Consider the following 12,021-nt stretch of genomic DNA (forward strand, 5'->3'; position numbering starts at 1 on the left):
CTTTGGATGGGACTTAATCATAGATATAAGTATATATAAGTATAGGATATTAATGCGAAAGATTATAAACCCTTGGCTTTTCTATGCTGTGCACGTGTTATGTAGAAAGAGCCTACCTAATTCATTGACAGGGATACAATGAGATCAATAAAATCACTGACCATTTTTCTGAACACCTGTACTAAAACTAATACACCTCATGACAAATAGATCAACAAACGCAAATAATAGAATGCAATAAATATTATTTTTCTTAATTTCAGAGGTCATTTATTACCCCATTAATTTTCTTAAAAAGGCAAAAATACAGCAAATTGAATGCTACGTAAGTATAACTATTGATCCCAAAGAATAATGTACAGGTGCACTAGACTTAAAACTTAACAAAATGTCGAAATTTCAGCTTTTTGGGGGAATTGCTCTGCGCAACAAGATGTGTATGTGAAACACTGATGCCCCCGATGGCAGCTTATGGCGAAGGTTAAATTTTATCAAATGAGAGTAAAACGAAGGTCAAGTCCAAGAGATCAAATATGTTGGTACCCAAAGAATTGTCTTGCCTCAAGGAATATAGCCGTTAAATATGAAAGCCCTAGCACCAACGGTTAAAAAATTATGGCAAAGGTTAAAGTTTTTCAACAGTAGTCAAATGTCAAAATCAAGTGGTCAAAATTAATGGTTCTTAAGGGAAGGCCTTGTCACAAGAAATACACATGTGAAATATAAAATCTCTAACCCCAACCATTCAAAAGTTAAGGAAAATGTTAAAGTTTTTCAAAAGTAGATCAAACTCCAAGGTCAAGGATAAAACCCGTTGGTACCCAAGGAAAGGTCTTGTTACAAGAAATACACCTGTGAAATATGAAAGCTCTAGTTCTAACCGTTCAAAAGTTATGGCCAAGGTTAATTTTTTTTTAAGTGGGTCAAACTCCAAGGTCAAAAAGTAAAAAATATTTATACCCAAGGAGAGGTCTTTTCACAAGAAATACACTTGTGAAGTATGAAAGCCCTAGAAACAACCTTTCAAAAGTTATGGTCAAGGTTAAAGTTCAGTAAAATTTTTGCGAACATCGCCCAAACTCCAAGGTGAAGAGGTCAAATAAGTTGGTAACCAAAGAATGATTTTGTCACAAGAGATACACATGTGAAATATGAAAGCCATAGCTCCAATCAATCAAAGGTTATGGACGAGGTTAATGTTATTGCGAACAAACAGACAGCTAGACAGACGGGCGGAAGGGCAAAAACTTTGATAAAATATTGTACAAAATTATTGAATGCAAAAAGAACTTGGGCGAAATAGGTGAGGGAAATGCCTATAGCATTAAGTGTACAAAATTCAATTTGTGAACTAAGCATTTAGAGCAAAGTTCTTATTATTGAAAAGTATGCAGTTATGAGAAATACTGGTAAAACTTTTCTATCGGCAAAAAATATAAATTATTGTAACGTTAAAAATAAAGAAAATGCGGTTTTCTTGGGGTATGAAATCCTGAGAATGATTTGTTTTTGTTTCGTTTGTTTGTTTGTTTTTGTCTTGTTTATTTTTTTTAAGAGACTGACAATTCTGTAATTTTTCGAATATTCGATGTTTTATGTATTTTTCTATTAGTGTTAATTGATTAGAAATATTATAATTATTTAACATAAAACACATATTATTTTTTGACCGATAGGATACAATCTACTATGGATCCTACATCTTATCAGGATCCCCCTTTTTTTAATTTTCTAATTCTTGATCTGCTTCTGTAATGTCTGAAAGTATGACATATTATCTCGGGAAAACACTACGGAGTGGAAAGCAAATACCATATGTTAACATCGATAGCCTCTATTTAATATGAGTCAAAGTATACTCAGGTATTTAACTGGACTCCTCAATCTTAATTAAACTTAACGTTTTTTGAATATGAAAACATTTGTAACACCCCCACCCCCTCCAAAAAAGTGTATAATCCCCTCAGATAGGGTTTCTACGGACCTGGGTATTGACTTTAAAGCTGATGATATATGATAACATGAATAAGGGAATCTAATCAGACAGCATGGTACAAACTACTAATGATATGTAAATATTTAATGCTAAGAAACAGAATGTTGCTATTATATAATAGCTCTCACCGCTCTAGAGTCGCGGAGTAAGGAGTTGATCCTTACGTCGCGGGTTCGAATCCTAGGACGTAGAGACCGGTCCTTCGGATGAGACCATATAAACCGAGGTCCCGTGTCGCAGTAGGTGCTGGCACGAAAAAGATTCCTCACTGCTCAATGGCCCTGAGTGCCGAGTATAGGTCAAAATTTGCATAATACATGTATATGCATATATTGCATAATTTTCATTTTATACTGTATGATTTTTTTTCATTTGTATTGTATAAATTCCATTTCCATTGTATTCTATATAATTTTTTCACTTGTATTGTATAATTTTCCATTTGTATTGTATAATTTTTCATTTGTATTATATATTTTTTCAGACAGAAAAAATACAACTGTATTTACAAATGGGAAATTATATACAACGCAAATGGAAAATTATACCATACATATGGAAAATTATATAATACGAATGGAAAATCATACACAACAATTTTCCATTTGTATTGTATAATTTTACAACACAAATAGAAAATTATACAATACAAATGGAAAATTATATACAATAAATGGAAAACTTTACAATACAAATGGAAAATTATACAATAAAATGAAAAATTATACAATACAAATAGAAAATTATGCAATTCAAATGAAAACAAGATGTGTTTGTGAAACACTGATGCCCCCCTATGGCAACTTATAGCAAAGGTTTAACTTTCTCTAATGCAAATCAAATATGTTGGTACCCAAAGTAAGGTCTTGTCTCGAAGAATATACCTGTGAAATATGAGAGCCCTAGCAGCAACCATTGAATAGATATGGAAAAGGTTAAAGTTTTTCAAAAGTAATTCAAACATCAAGGTCAAGGTCAAATGGTCAAAATTAATGGTGCCTAAGGAAAGGCCTTCTCACAAGAAATATACAGGAGAAATATGAAAGCTGATGCACCAATCGTTCAAAAGTTATGACCAAAGTTAAAGTGTTTCAAAAGTAGGTCAAACTCCAAGGTCAAGGTCAATGGATTACAATTGTTGGTATCCAAAGGAAGGTCTTGTCACAAGGAAAAAAAAAACATGTTAAATATGAAAGCCCTAGCAACAACTTTTCAAAAGTTGTGTCCAAGTTTAAAGTTTTCGAAAAATAGGTCAAAGTCCAAGGTCAAGGTCAAAGAGTCAAAATTAATGGTGTCTTAATAAAGGCCTTCTCACAAGAAATATACAGGTGAAATATGAAAAACTGAAGCACCAATGGTTCAAAAGTTATGACCAAGGTTTAAGTTTTTCAAAAGTAGGTCAAACTCCACATCTTGTGTAAATTCTTTTTTAACTTTAATTTGTGCATTTTTTTTTTACCAGTCAGCACCACAGGTACTTGTGGACAGGACCCCCCCCCCCCAATATTCAACCCAGGGGCTTGTTGGACATTTTTTCACAAATTATATTTATGACACTTATTCATCATGTGTATCATAGGAAAAAATCGTGTAAACCCCAAAATAATCGTTCCACACAAAAATACCCCACTATACACCCTCCTCTAATGTATAGTGGGGTATTTTTGTGTGGAACGATTATTTTGGGGTTTTCACGATTTTCCCCTATGGTACACTTGATGAATAAGTGTCATAAATATAATTTGTGAAAAAAATGTCCAACAAGCCCCGGCGTTGAATATTGGGGGGGGGGGGGGGGGAGGGTTGTTCCTGTCCACAAGTACCTGTGGTGCTGACTGGTAAAAAAAAATGCACAAATTAAAGTTAAAAAAGAATTTAAACAAGATGTGTTTGTGAAACACTGATGCCCTCGTACGGCAACTTATAGCAAAGGTTAAACTTTCTCAAATGCAAATCAAATATGTTGATACCCAAAATAAGGTCTTGTCTCGAGGAATAAACCTGTGAAATATGAAAAGCCTAGCAGCAACCATTGAATAGATATGGAAAAGGTTCAAGTTTTTTTCAAAAGTATGTCAAACATCAAGGTCAAGGTCAAATGGTCAAAATTAATGGTGCCAAAGAAAAGGCCTTCTCCCAAGAAATACACAGGTGAAATATAAAAGGCGAAGCACCACTCGTTCAAAAGTTATGGCCAAGGTTAAAGTTTTCCAAAAGTAAGTCAAACTCCAAGGTCAAGGTCAAAGGGTCAAAGCTGTTGGTATCCAAAGGAAGGTCTTGTCACAATAATTACATATTTGAAGTATGAAAGCCCTAGCACCAACCGTTCAAAAGTTATGGCCAAGGTTAAAGTTTTCCAAAAGTAGGTCAATCTCCAAGGTCAAAGGGTCAAAGTTTTGGTATCCAAAGGAAGGTCTTGTCTCAAGGATAACACATGTGAAGTATGAAAGCCTTAGCACCAACTGTTCAAAAGTTATGGCCAAGGTTAAAGTGTGGTAAAATTTTTGCAAAACTGGGTCAAACTCCAAGGTCAATGTCAAAAGGTCATATATGGTGGTACCCAAGGAAAGGTCTTGTCATAATGAACACTCCTGTCAAATATTAAAGCCTTACCCTTGACAGCGCAATAGTTATGGGCTAGGTTAAAGTTGACAACAGACAGACAAACAGACAGACAGGACAAAAACAATATACCCCCGGGATCTTTCGATCCGGGGGCATAAAAATTATGTCCTGCGAACGGGAAAATATGTCGTGCGAACGAGATAATAAGTCGTGCGAAGAGATAACATCTCGAGTGAACGAGATAATAAGTCATGCGAACAGCTTAATATCTCGTGCAAACGAGATACTATCTACCGTGAACGACATATTTTCTAACATAAGAAGTGCAAAAAAAATATATATATATTTGCATGTCCTAAATATACCACCTTATATTTTTCTTACTATTCCTACAAATAAAATGGTTGAACTAATTCGATGGTGCATTTTTTACTTGATCTGTATATATAACTGCCCACTCGGCTCCATCATCTACAGGTATCTGTTTTGCTTTGTCAACCAGTGTCACTGTGAGTTTTTCGAGGTAGAATGGGGTTGTGATGACTGTGAGTGAAAATGGGCTTATTTCTTTAGACTCTGTTTGCTACGATGTAGAATTGTAAGAAGTTCCGAGTTTAGAATCATTCGATTCATATGATTGTCTCCCGCTTTCGCGAAAGCGATTGGACATTAAATCTCACTCGTCTGTCAGTCAGTCCTTCTACATGTCTGTCAGCCTGTCTGTCACAAAAACTTTAACCTTGGTCATAACTTTTGAATGAGAAGAGATAGGGCTTTCATATTTCACATGTACATTACCTGTGACAGGACCTTTCCAAGTATACTATGATTTTTGACCCCGTGACCTTAACTTTGAAGTTTGACATACTATTCAAAACTTTTAACCTTACTTTAATTGGTCATTACTTTTGAATGAGAAGAGATAGGGCCTTCATATTGCACATGTATATTACCTGTGACAAGACCTTTCCAAATATAATATGGATTTTGACCCCATGAACTTGACCTTGAAATTTGACCTACTTTTCAAAAACGATAACATTACTTTAAATTGGTCATAACTTTTGAATGAGAAGAGATAGGGCTTTTATATTGCTCGTGTACATTACTTGTGACAAATCCTTTCGAAATATTCTATGATTTTAGACCCCGTGACCTTGAAGTTTGATCTACTTTTCAAAAATTTTAGCTTTGCTTATAACTTTTGATTTGAGAAACGATGGGGCTTTTATATTTGACATGTGAATTACCTTTGACGTTTCCGAGCATGCTATGATTTTTTACCTTGACCTTCATGTTTGATCTAATTTTCAAAAATTTTAACTTTGGTGGTTTCTTTTGAATGAGATATGATAGGGCGTTCATATTTGACAAGTGCATTACAGTGTAAAAATGTTTCCGAATGTGCTATATATATGACAATTGACTCTGTGACCTTGACATTCAAATTTGGCCTAATTTTCAAACATTTATCAGTGTTCCCACTTTTGAAGAAGCGAAGATAGAGCTTTTGTATTTGACACATGCATTGCCTGTTACAAGCATTTCCGAGTGCACTATAATGTTTAACCCCATGATCTTGACTTTATAGTTTGAGGTAATTTTCAAAAAAAACCCATTAACGTTGCTGATAACTTTTGATTGAGAGAAGATTAAGGCATTTATACATGACATGTGCATTTCCTGTTTCAAGACCTTAACTATTGTATTCTCTGGTTTTTGACCTCATGACCTTGACCTGTAAGTTTAACCTACAGTCTTATTCAAATTAATTATGCCCCTGGATTGAAAGATCCCGGGGGTATATTGTTTTTGTCCTGTCTGTCTGTTTGTCTGTCTGTGTGTCTGTCTATCTGTTGTCAACTTTAACCTTGCCCATAACTTTTGATTGGTTGGATCTATGACTTTCATATTTCACATGTGCATTCCTTGTGACAAGACCTTTCTTTGGGTACCATCATATTTGACCTTTTGACCTTGACCTTGAGTTTGACCCAGTTTTGACTTTAACCTTGGCCATAACTTTTGAACAGTTGGTGCTTGGGGTTTCAAACTTCACATGTGTATTCCTTGTGACAAGACCTTCTTCTAGATATCAACCTCTTTGAACTTGACCTAGGAGTTTGACCTACTTTTGAAAAACTTTAACATTGGCCATAACGTTTGAACGGTTGGAGCTAGGTCTTTCATGCTTCACATATGTAATCCTCGTGACAAGAACTTCCTTTGGATAACAACCACTTTGACCTTTTGACCTTGACCTAGGAATTTGATCTACTTTTGAAAAACTTTAACCTTGGCCATAACTTTTGAATGGTTGATGCTAGGGCTTTCATACTTCAAATATGTAATCCTTGTGACATCACCTTCTTTCGGATACCAACCACTTTGACCCTTTGACCTTGACATAGGAGTTCGACCTACTTTTGAAAAACTTTAACCTTGGCCATAACTTTTGAATGGTTGGAGCTAGGGCTTTCATATTTCACATATGTAATCCTCGTGACAAGAACTTCCTTTGGATACCAACCACTTTTGACCCTTTGACTTTGACATAGGAGTTTGACCTACTTTCGAAACACTTTAACCTTGGCCATAACTTTTGAATGGTTGGTGCTAGGGCTTTCATACTTCACATATGTAATTCTTGTGACAAGACCTTCCTTTGGATACCAACAACTTTGACCTTGACCTTTTAATTACTTTTAAAAAACTTTAACCTTCGCTATAACTTTTGAACAGTTGCAGCTAAGGCTTTCAAATTTCACAGGTATATTCCTCGAGACAAGTCCTTTCTTTGGGTACAAACATTTTTTATCTTTTGACCTGGATTTTGACTTGCATTTGAGAAACTTTAACATTCCCCATAAGCTGCCATACGGGGACATCAGTGTTTCACAAACACATCTTGTTTTACATTTGTAATAACTTTTGAATCAGAGAAGACAGGGCTTTCATATTTCTACATGTACATTACTTATGACAACACCTTTCAGAAAAGTATATCATTTTTGACTTCATTGACCTACTTATGAAAAATTTTAACCTTGAACATAACCTTGATGCTCCAGAAGAGACAAGACTTTCATAATTTTTTCACATATGCATTACTTGTGGCAAGAACTTTCGGATTGTATTATGATATAATTTAATTCTGGTTGTAACGCTGTATTTGATTGGATAAAAAATTTACTTTATATCGTATAAATGGGTTGCCTACGTCACAATGACTTGCGTCAAAAACGTATCGATCCGCCTGACGTTACATTCAAATTTTGTACAAATTGAAGTCATTTTTTTAGGACAATCATCTTTTTTTCTTACACCAAATGAATGAAAGCTTCGCGGTTAATAAAGCGTAAACTGCCCCAACCCAGTTTATACCGTATAAAATGGGTAGCTATTAAATTCATTCCTTAAATATTACCTCATGACCTTCATCTTGAAGTTTGATGTAGTTTTGAGAAGCTATAATCTTTGCCATAACTGTTATTAATTCAATAATTTATGTCTTATGCACAGACAGGACAGGACACACAAACAAGACATTCCATCCATTAAGATACCGAAAGCGGGAGGGGGCACAATTCTTTGAATTTTTTGTTTACTTTCTTATGTAGTATTTCAACAGTGTCATACTTGTATTTTTGAAAATTATCACAATAGGATGCGATGGACAGTAGACTTTTAAGGAGGAATGCCACACCAAAATTTTATTTCATAGATCTCTAAGACATCCCTGTTAAGTTACGGTGTTAGCATTGAAAGGCCGATATTAGCTCTTAATTATTTTATATAAGAATTTTTCCCCCAATTTTTCATAGAAAATGAAGAAAAAAATATTTGCAAATAAGATGCTTTAGAGTTAAAAATATGCTCTAAATAAATTCATAATATGAATATCTAATAAAATATATAAAGAAAAGCTAGATAGACATTTTAATTTTTTTTACTAAAAAATTATTTATGAAAATAAAACACATTATTTGTGAATATTTTCAAAACCTATGGATGATATATTAAAAAACAATCAAGTCACATATACAAAGGATATGTTAGACAATCATATTTTAAAAAGAAATTGAAATGAAATTGCAAAATTTTAGAAAAATTATTTTTTTTTTAATTTTGGACCAATCCCGATCAAAATTAAACTGATCCCAACCAGGAATTTATAATAATTAGAAAATAGAAATAGATGACATTTTCGTAAGGATACTTATTTATTTAGGTGTAATACAGGTTAAAAAGTAATTGAACTTCAATAGATTTCTTAGTGGTAAATACATAAAGAAGGCAAAAATTTATCATTTTATTTTATTTTGTTTTAATTTTGATCGGGATTGGTCCAAATATTAAAATAATTATTTTCCTTGAAATTTCGCAATTTCATTTCAATTTCTATATAAAATATGATTGACTAACATGTTCTCCCTAGTTGTGACTAGTTTTATGAAGATTTTATCCATAGGTTTAAAAAATAATTACAAATAATGTGTTTTTATTTTCATAAATATTTTTTAAATTAAAAAAATTAAAATGTATATCCAGCCTTTATTTACATATTTTATTAGACATTTATATTATGCATTTATTAACAACAAATTTTAAACCAATAAACATTTTATTTGCAAATAAATCATTTTTTTTTCATTTTCTCTGAAAAAATGCAAAAAAAGGAAAAAAATCCATATAAAATAATTAAGAGCTAATATCGGTCTTTCAATGTTGAAACCATAGTTTAAAAGGGATGTATTATAGATTTATTTAATGAAATTCTGGCGTGGTATTGCACCTTAAGCTTTACACAGTTATTAACAGTACAACAGAGCTACAGATTTCCAGGGCGATTTTGTTTTAGGTGTTGAAAAAAGTGGATGCTTGTGTAAGCAGCGTAAGAATACATAGTAGCTACGTCACTGTCAATAACTTTACAGGTATACTGCCAACTTTACGTGGAATTAATACAGGACTGTTGAGTTGGGGTGGGTGGGATACCAAACTATGTGCAAATTATTGCTTGGACACCTCTGTGGTGAATGTATATGTATGTGTCTTTTAAATAATATGTATAACAGAGACAAGTGCTAAACCATTTTGGAATTCTTTAAGAAAAATTAAAATTTTGGCTTCTATAATACATGCAAATGAAATAGTATTCATAAGTATAAAAAGTTAGTAAAAATCACCTTATTTTATTCTCCGATTAAAAAAAAATAACTTAGGCCCTAGTGATAATTTTGTTCGTATACAGATTGACTGGTTATTTCGAGGGCAAACTTGAATAAGAGGCCACCTGTCTTGTATATAAGTAGCCACATTCAAATCTTCACGAAGTTAGTCTCTTAAAACAGGTTTGACTGTAATTGTGTTTCTAGAATCATTTTAAAACATTGCAATAAATTGTTCAAAACATTAATGTTTTTATGCGTTTTTCTTGTGTGGGAGTAGTGTTTCACCAGTGTTGGATTGGTGTGTATTTTATAAACAATCTTATTCTCAAACTTCCTGATTTATCGCAATCTAATTAAAATTAGATGTCCCGAATCCGCTATCGTTTGAGAAGCGATAGCGGATTCGGAACATCTAATTTTAATTAGATTGGATTTATCGAGAGGTTAGTATCATTCTAAATAAGCAGTTGACATTTTGAACAGAAACAGAACTGCATATAGAATGTGACTAAAAATAGTGATGCACCCTAGTCCCACCGGACCGCACGTAATCAATTTAAATGTTTAAAAAAGAAGTCACGTGTTATTTTATCAAAGAACATACGTGCTGTATATCAAACTGGTCTAGTGTCTACCCCCGCAAATAACTGTCAACCATAAACCCTGTGTGGGAAAATGACAGCGGAAGATTCCTACACAACATGGATGGGTGACCTATCCCCAGAACTAACGCGTGTACCTATGTGTTCTTTAGCAATACCAGGTAAGATTGGAAGGGAAATAACTCTAGTTCACAACATTGGCTTTACATTATAAGCTGTTATATGTACAAGTTTTAATTACTATAATTTATTATTTACAGATCTTTTCTATTGATATTAATTGTAACAAAGCTAACTACATATTAAGTAATGTTTCAGTTTAATTTAAGGCCGGGGGGGGGGGGGGCAGCGGTAACCTTGCGTCCCCGTCCTCAACAACTTTCAAAAGGGTTTCTTGCACTGCTAGGAGACACACAATTCAATTTCCAATGGTGTCTGGAGTGGGTATCTTTGTACATATGTACAATATTAATGAATTACTGACTTTCTACGGTTTACCCGTTTTCGAAAGTGGTTAGAGAGGGAAAAAATGAACACTTCACTTTTGTTTTCAAATGTCTTTAATTTCTTCAAATTATTTGTATAATACCTATTCTGCTAAATGCAACTACAGATTTTATTTCACCTCTCTTCACACGTACACACACACACACCCACCCACCCTTACACACACACCCTCACACACACACACACACACAAGATATTTTTTCAGCTAGATATTTTCTACTGGCCTACTGCAGAACCCCAGAATTTCCGATTTCTTTTCAGGGTCTCATGACTCGGGCGCATACTGGCTAGACAAGGCTGGTGGAATCGCTGAGGACGAACCGTCGATACTCCGGAGCATGGCCAACAGCTGCTGTTGTGTTGTCCCAATTGTCCATCGATGGTCTCTGACACAAAAACTGACAGTAAAAGGACAATTAGAACACGGAATTCGCTACCTTGATCTACGTCTGTGTGGACGTCCCGGAAGCCCCGATGTATATGTTGCTCATGGCCTCTATGGTCACAAACTTGTAGATATTCTCATGGAAATCAAAGAATTTCTGAACGAGAATCCAAAAGAGTTTGTTATTCTGGACTTTAACCATTTTTACAACATGACTTCCGTTGACCATAGACAGGTTTTGCATCTTATCATTGGAACATTTGGTGCCAAGATCCTCAGTGGGGATACTTCAATGTCGGCATGGAAAATGACATTGGAAAACATATGGAAAACTCCAGCAAGAATAATGGTGTTTTATGATCACCCATCTCGAAATGAATTTCCTTTCTTTTGGTCTGAAGAATATATCCAGTCTCCATGGGCCAACACCGCCAATTCTTTGGCCCTTGTGAACTTTCACGAACGTAACTATAACCAAAACGTAAGGAGAGGAGCGGGTGAATTGTACGTATGGCAGGGGATACTGACACCATCGGCAAAGACAATCATGGCAAACTTGTGTTCCTCCCTCGAGAGTAAACTTGTTCCGCGGGCAACTCCTGCGTTTTTGGGTTGGTTAAAAAAGAAAGTTCCTAGTCATGTTGGTATCAATATTTGCACCGTGGATTTTGTGGACAAGCATGATTTTGTTCGTGAAGTTCTTTCATTAAATAAACGCATACAGTCTTAAAATGTCCAGTATGTGTATATTCAAATGACTAATTGCTTTCAATCTAATTAAAATTAGATGTT

At 34.3% G+C, this 12,021-nt stretch overlaps 1 protein-coding gene across 1 annotated transcript; it reads left to right on the plus strand.

The window, feature by feature from the left end:
* Window positions 1-10,361: 10,361 nt before the first annotated feature.
* LOC133173046 (PI-PLC X domain-containing protein 2-like) lies at window positions 10,362-11,959 on the plus strand. The gene is made up of 2 exons (XM_061307956.1): window positions 10,362-10,498; window positions 11,106-11,959. Exons 1-2 carry the CDS (start codon window positions 10,411-10,413, stop codon window positions 11,957-11,959), a joined length of 942 nt encoding a protein of 313 aa, XP_061163940.1. The 5' UTR covers window positions 10,362-10,410.
* The last annotated feature ends 62 nt before the right edge of the window (window positions 11,960-12,021 follow it).

Source organism: Saccostrea echinata, unplaced genomic scaffold (genome assembly GCF_033153115.1).
Source record: "Saccostrea echinata isolate AGI-Se365-2 ecotype Australia unplaced genomic scaffold, CSIRO_AGI_Sech_v1 ptg000056l, whole genome shotgun sequence".
Lineage (NCBI taxonomy): Eukaryota > Metazoa > Mollusca > Bivalvia > Ostreida > Ostreidae > Saccostrea > Saccostrea echinata.

Coding starts and splice junctions, on each gene's coding strand:
- LOC133173046 (XM_061307956.1), top strand. CDS start 10,411: ATGACAGCGGAAGATTCCTACACAACATGGATGGGTGACCTATCCCCA. Junction 10,499..11,105: donor GTGTTCTTTAGCAATACCAG/GTAAGATTGGAA, acceptor ATTTCTTTTCAG/GGTCTCATGACTCGGGCGCA.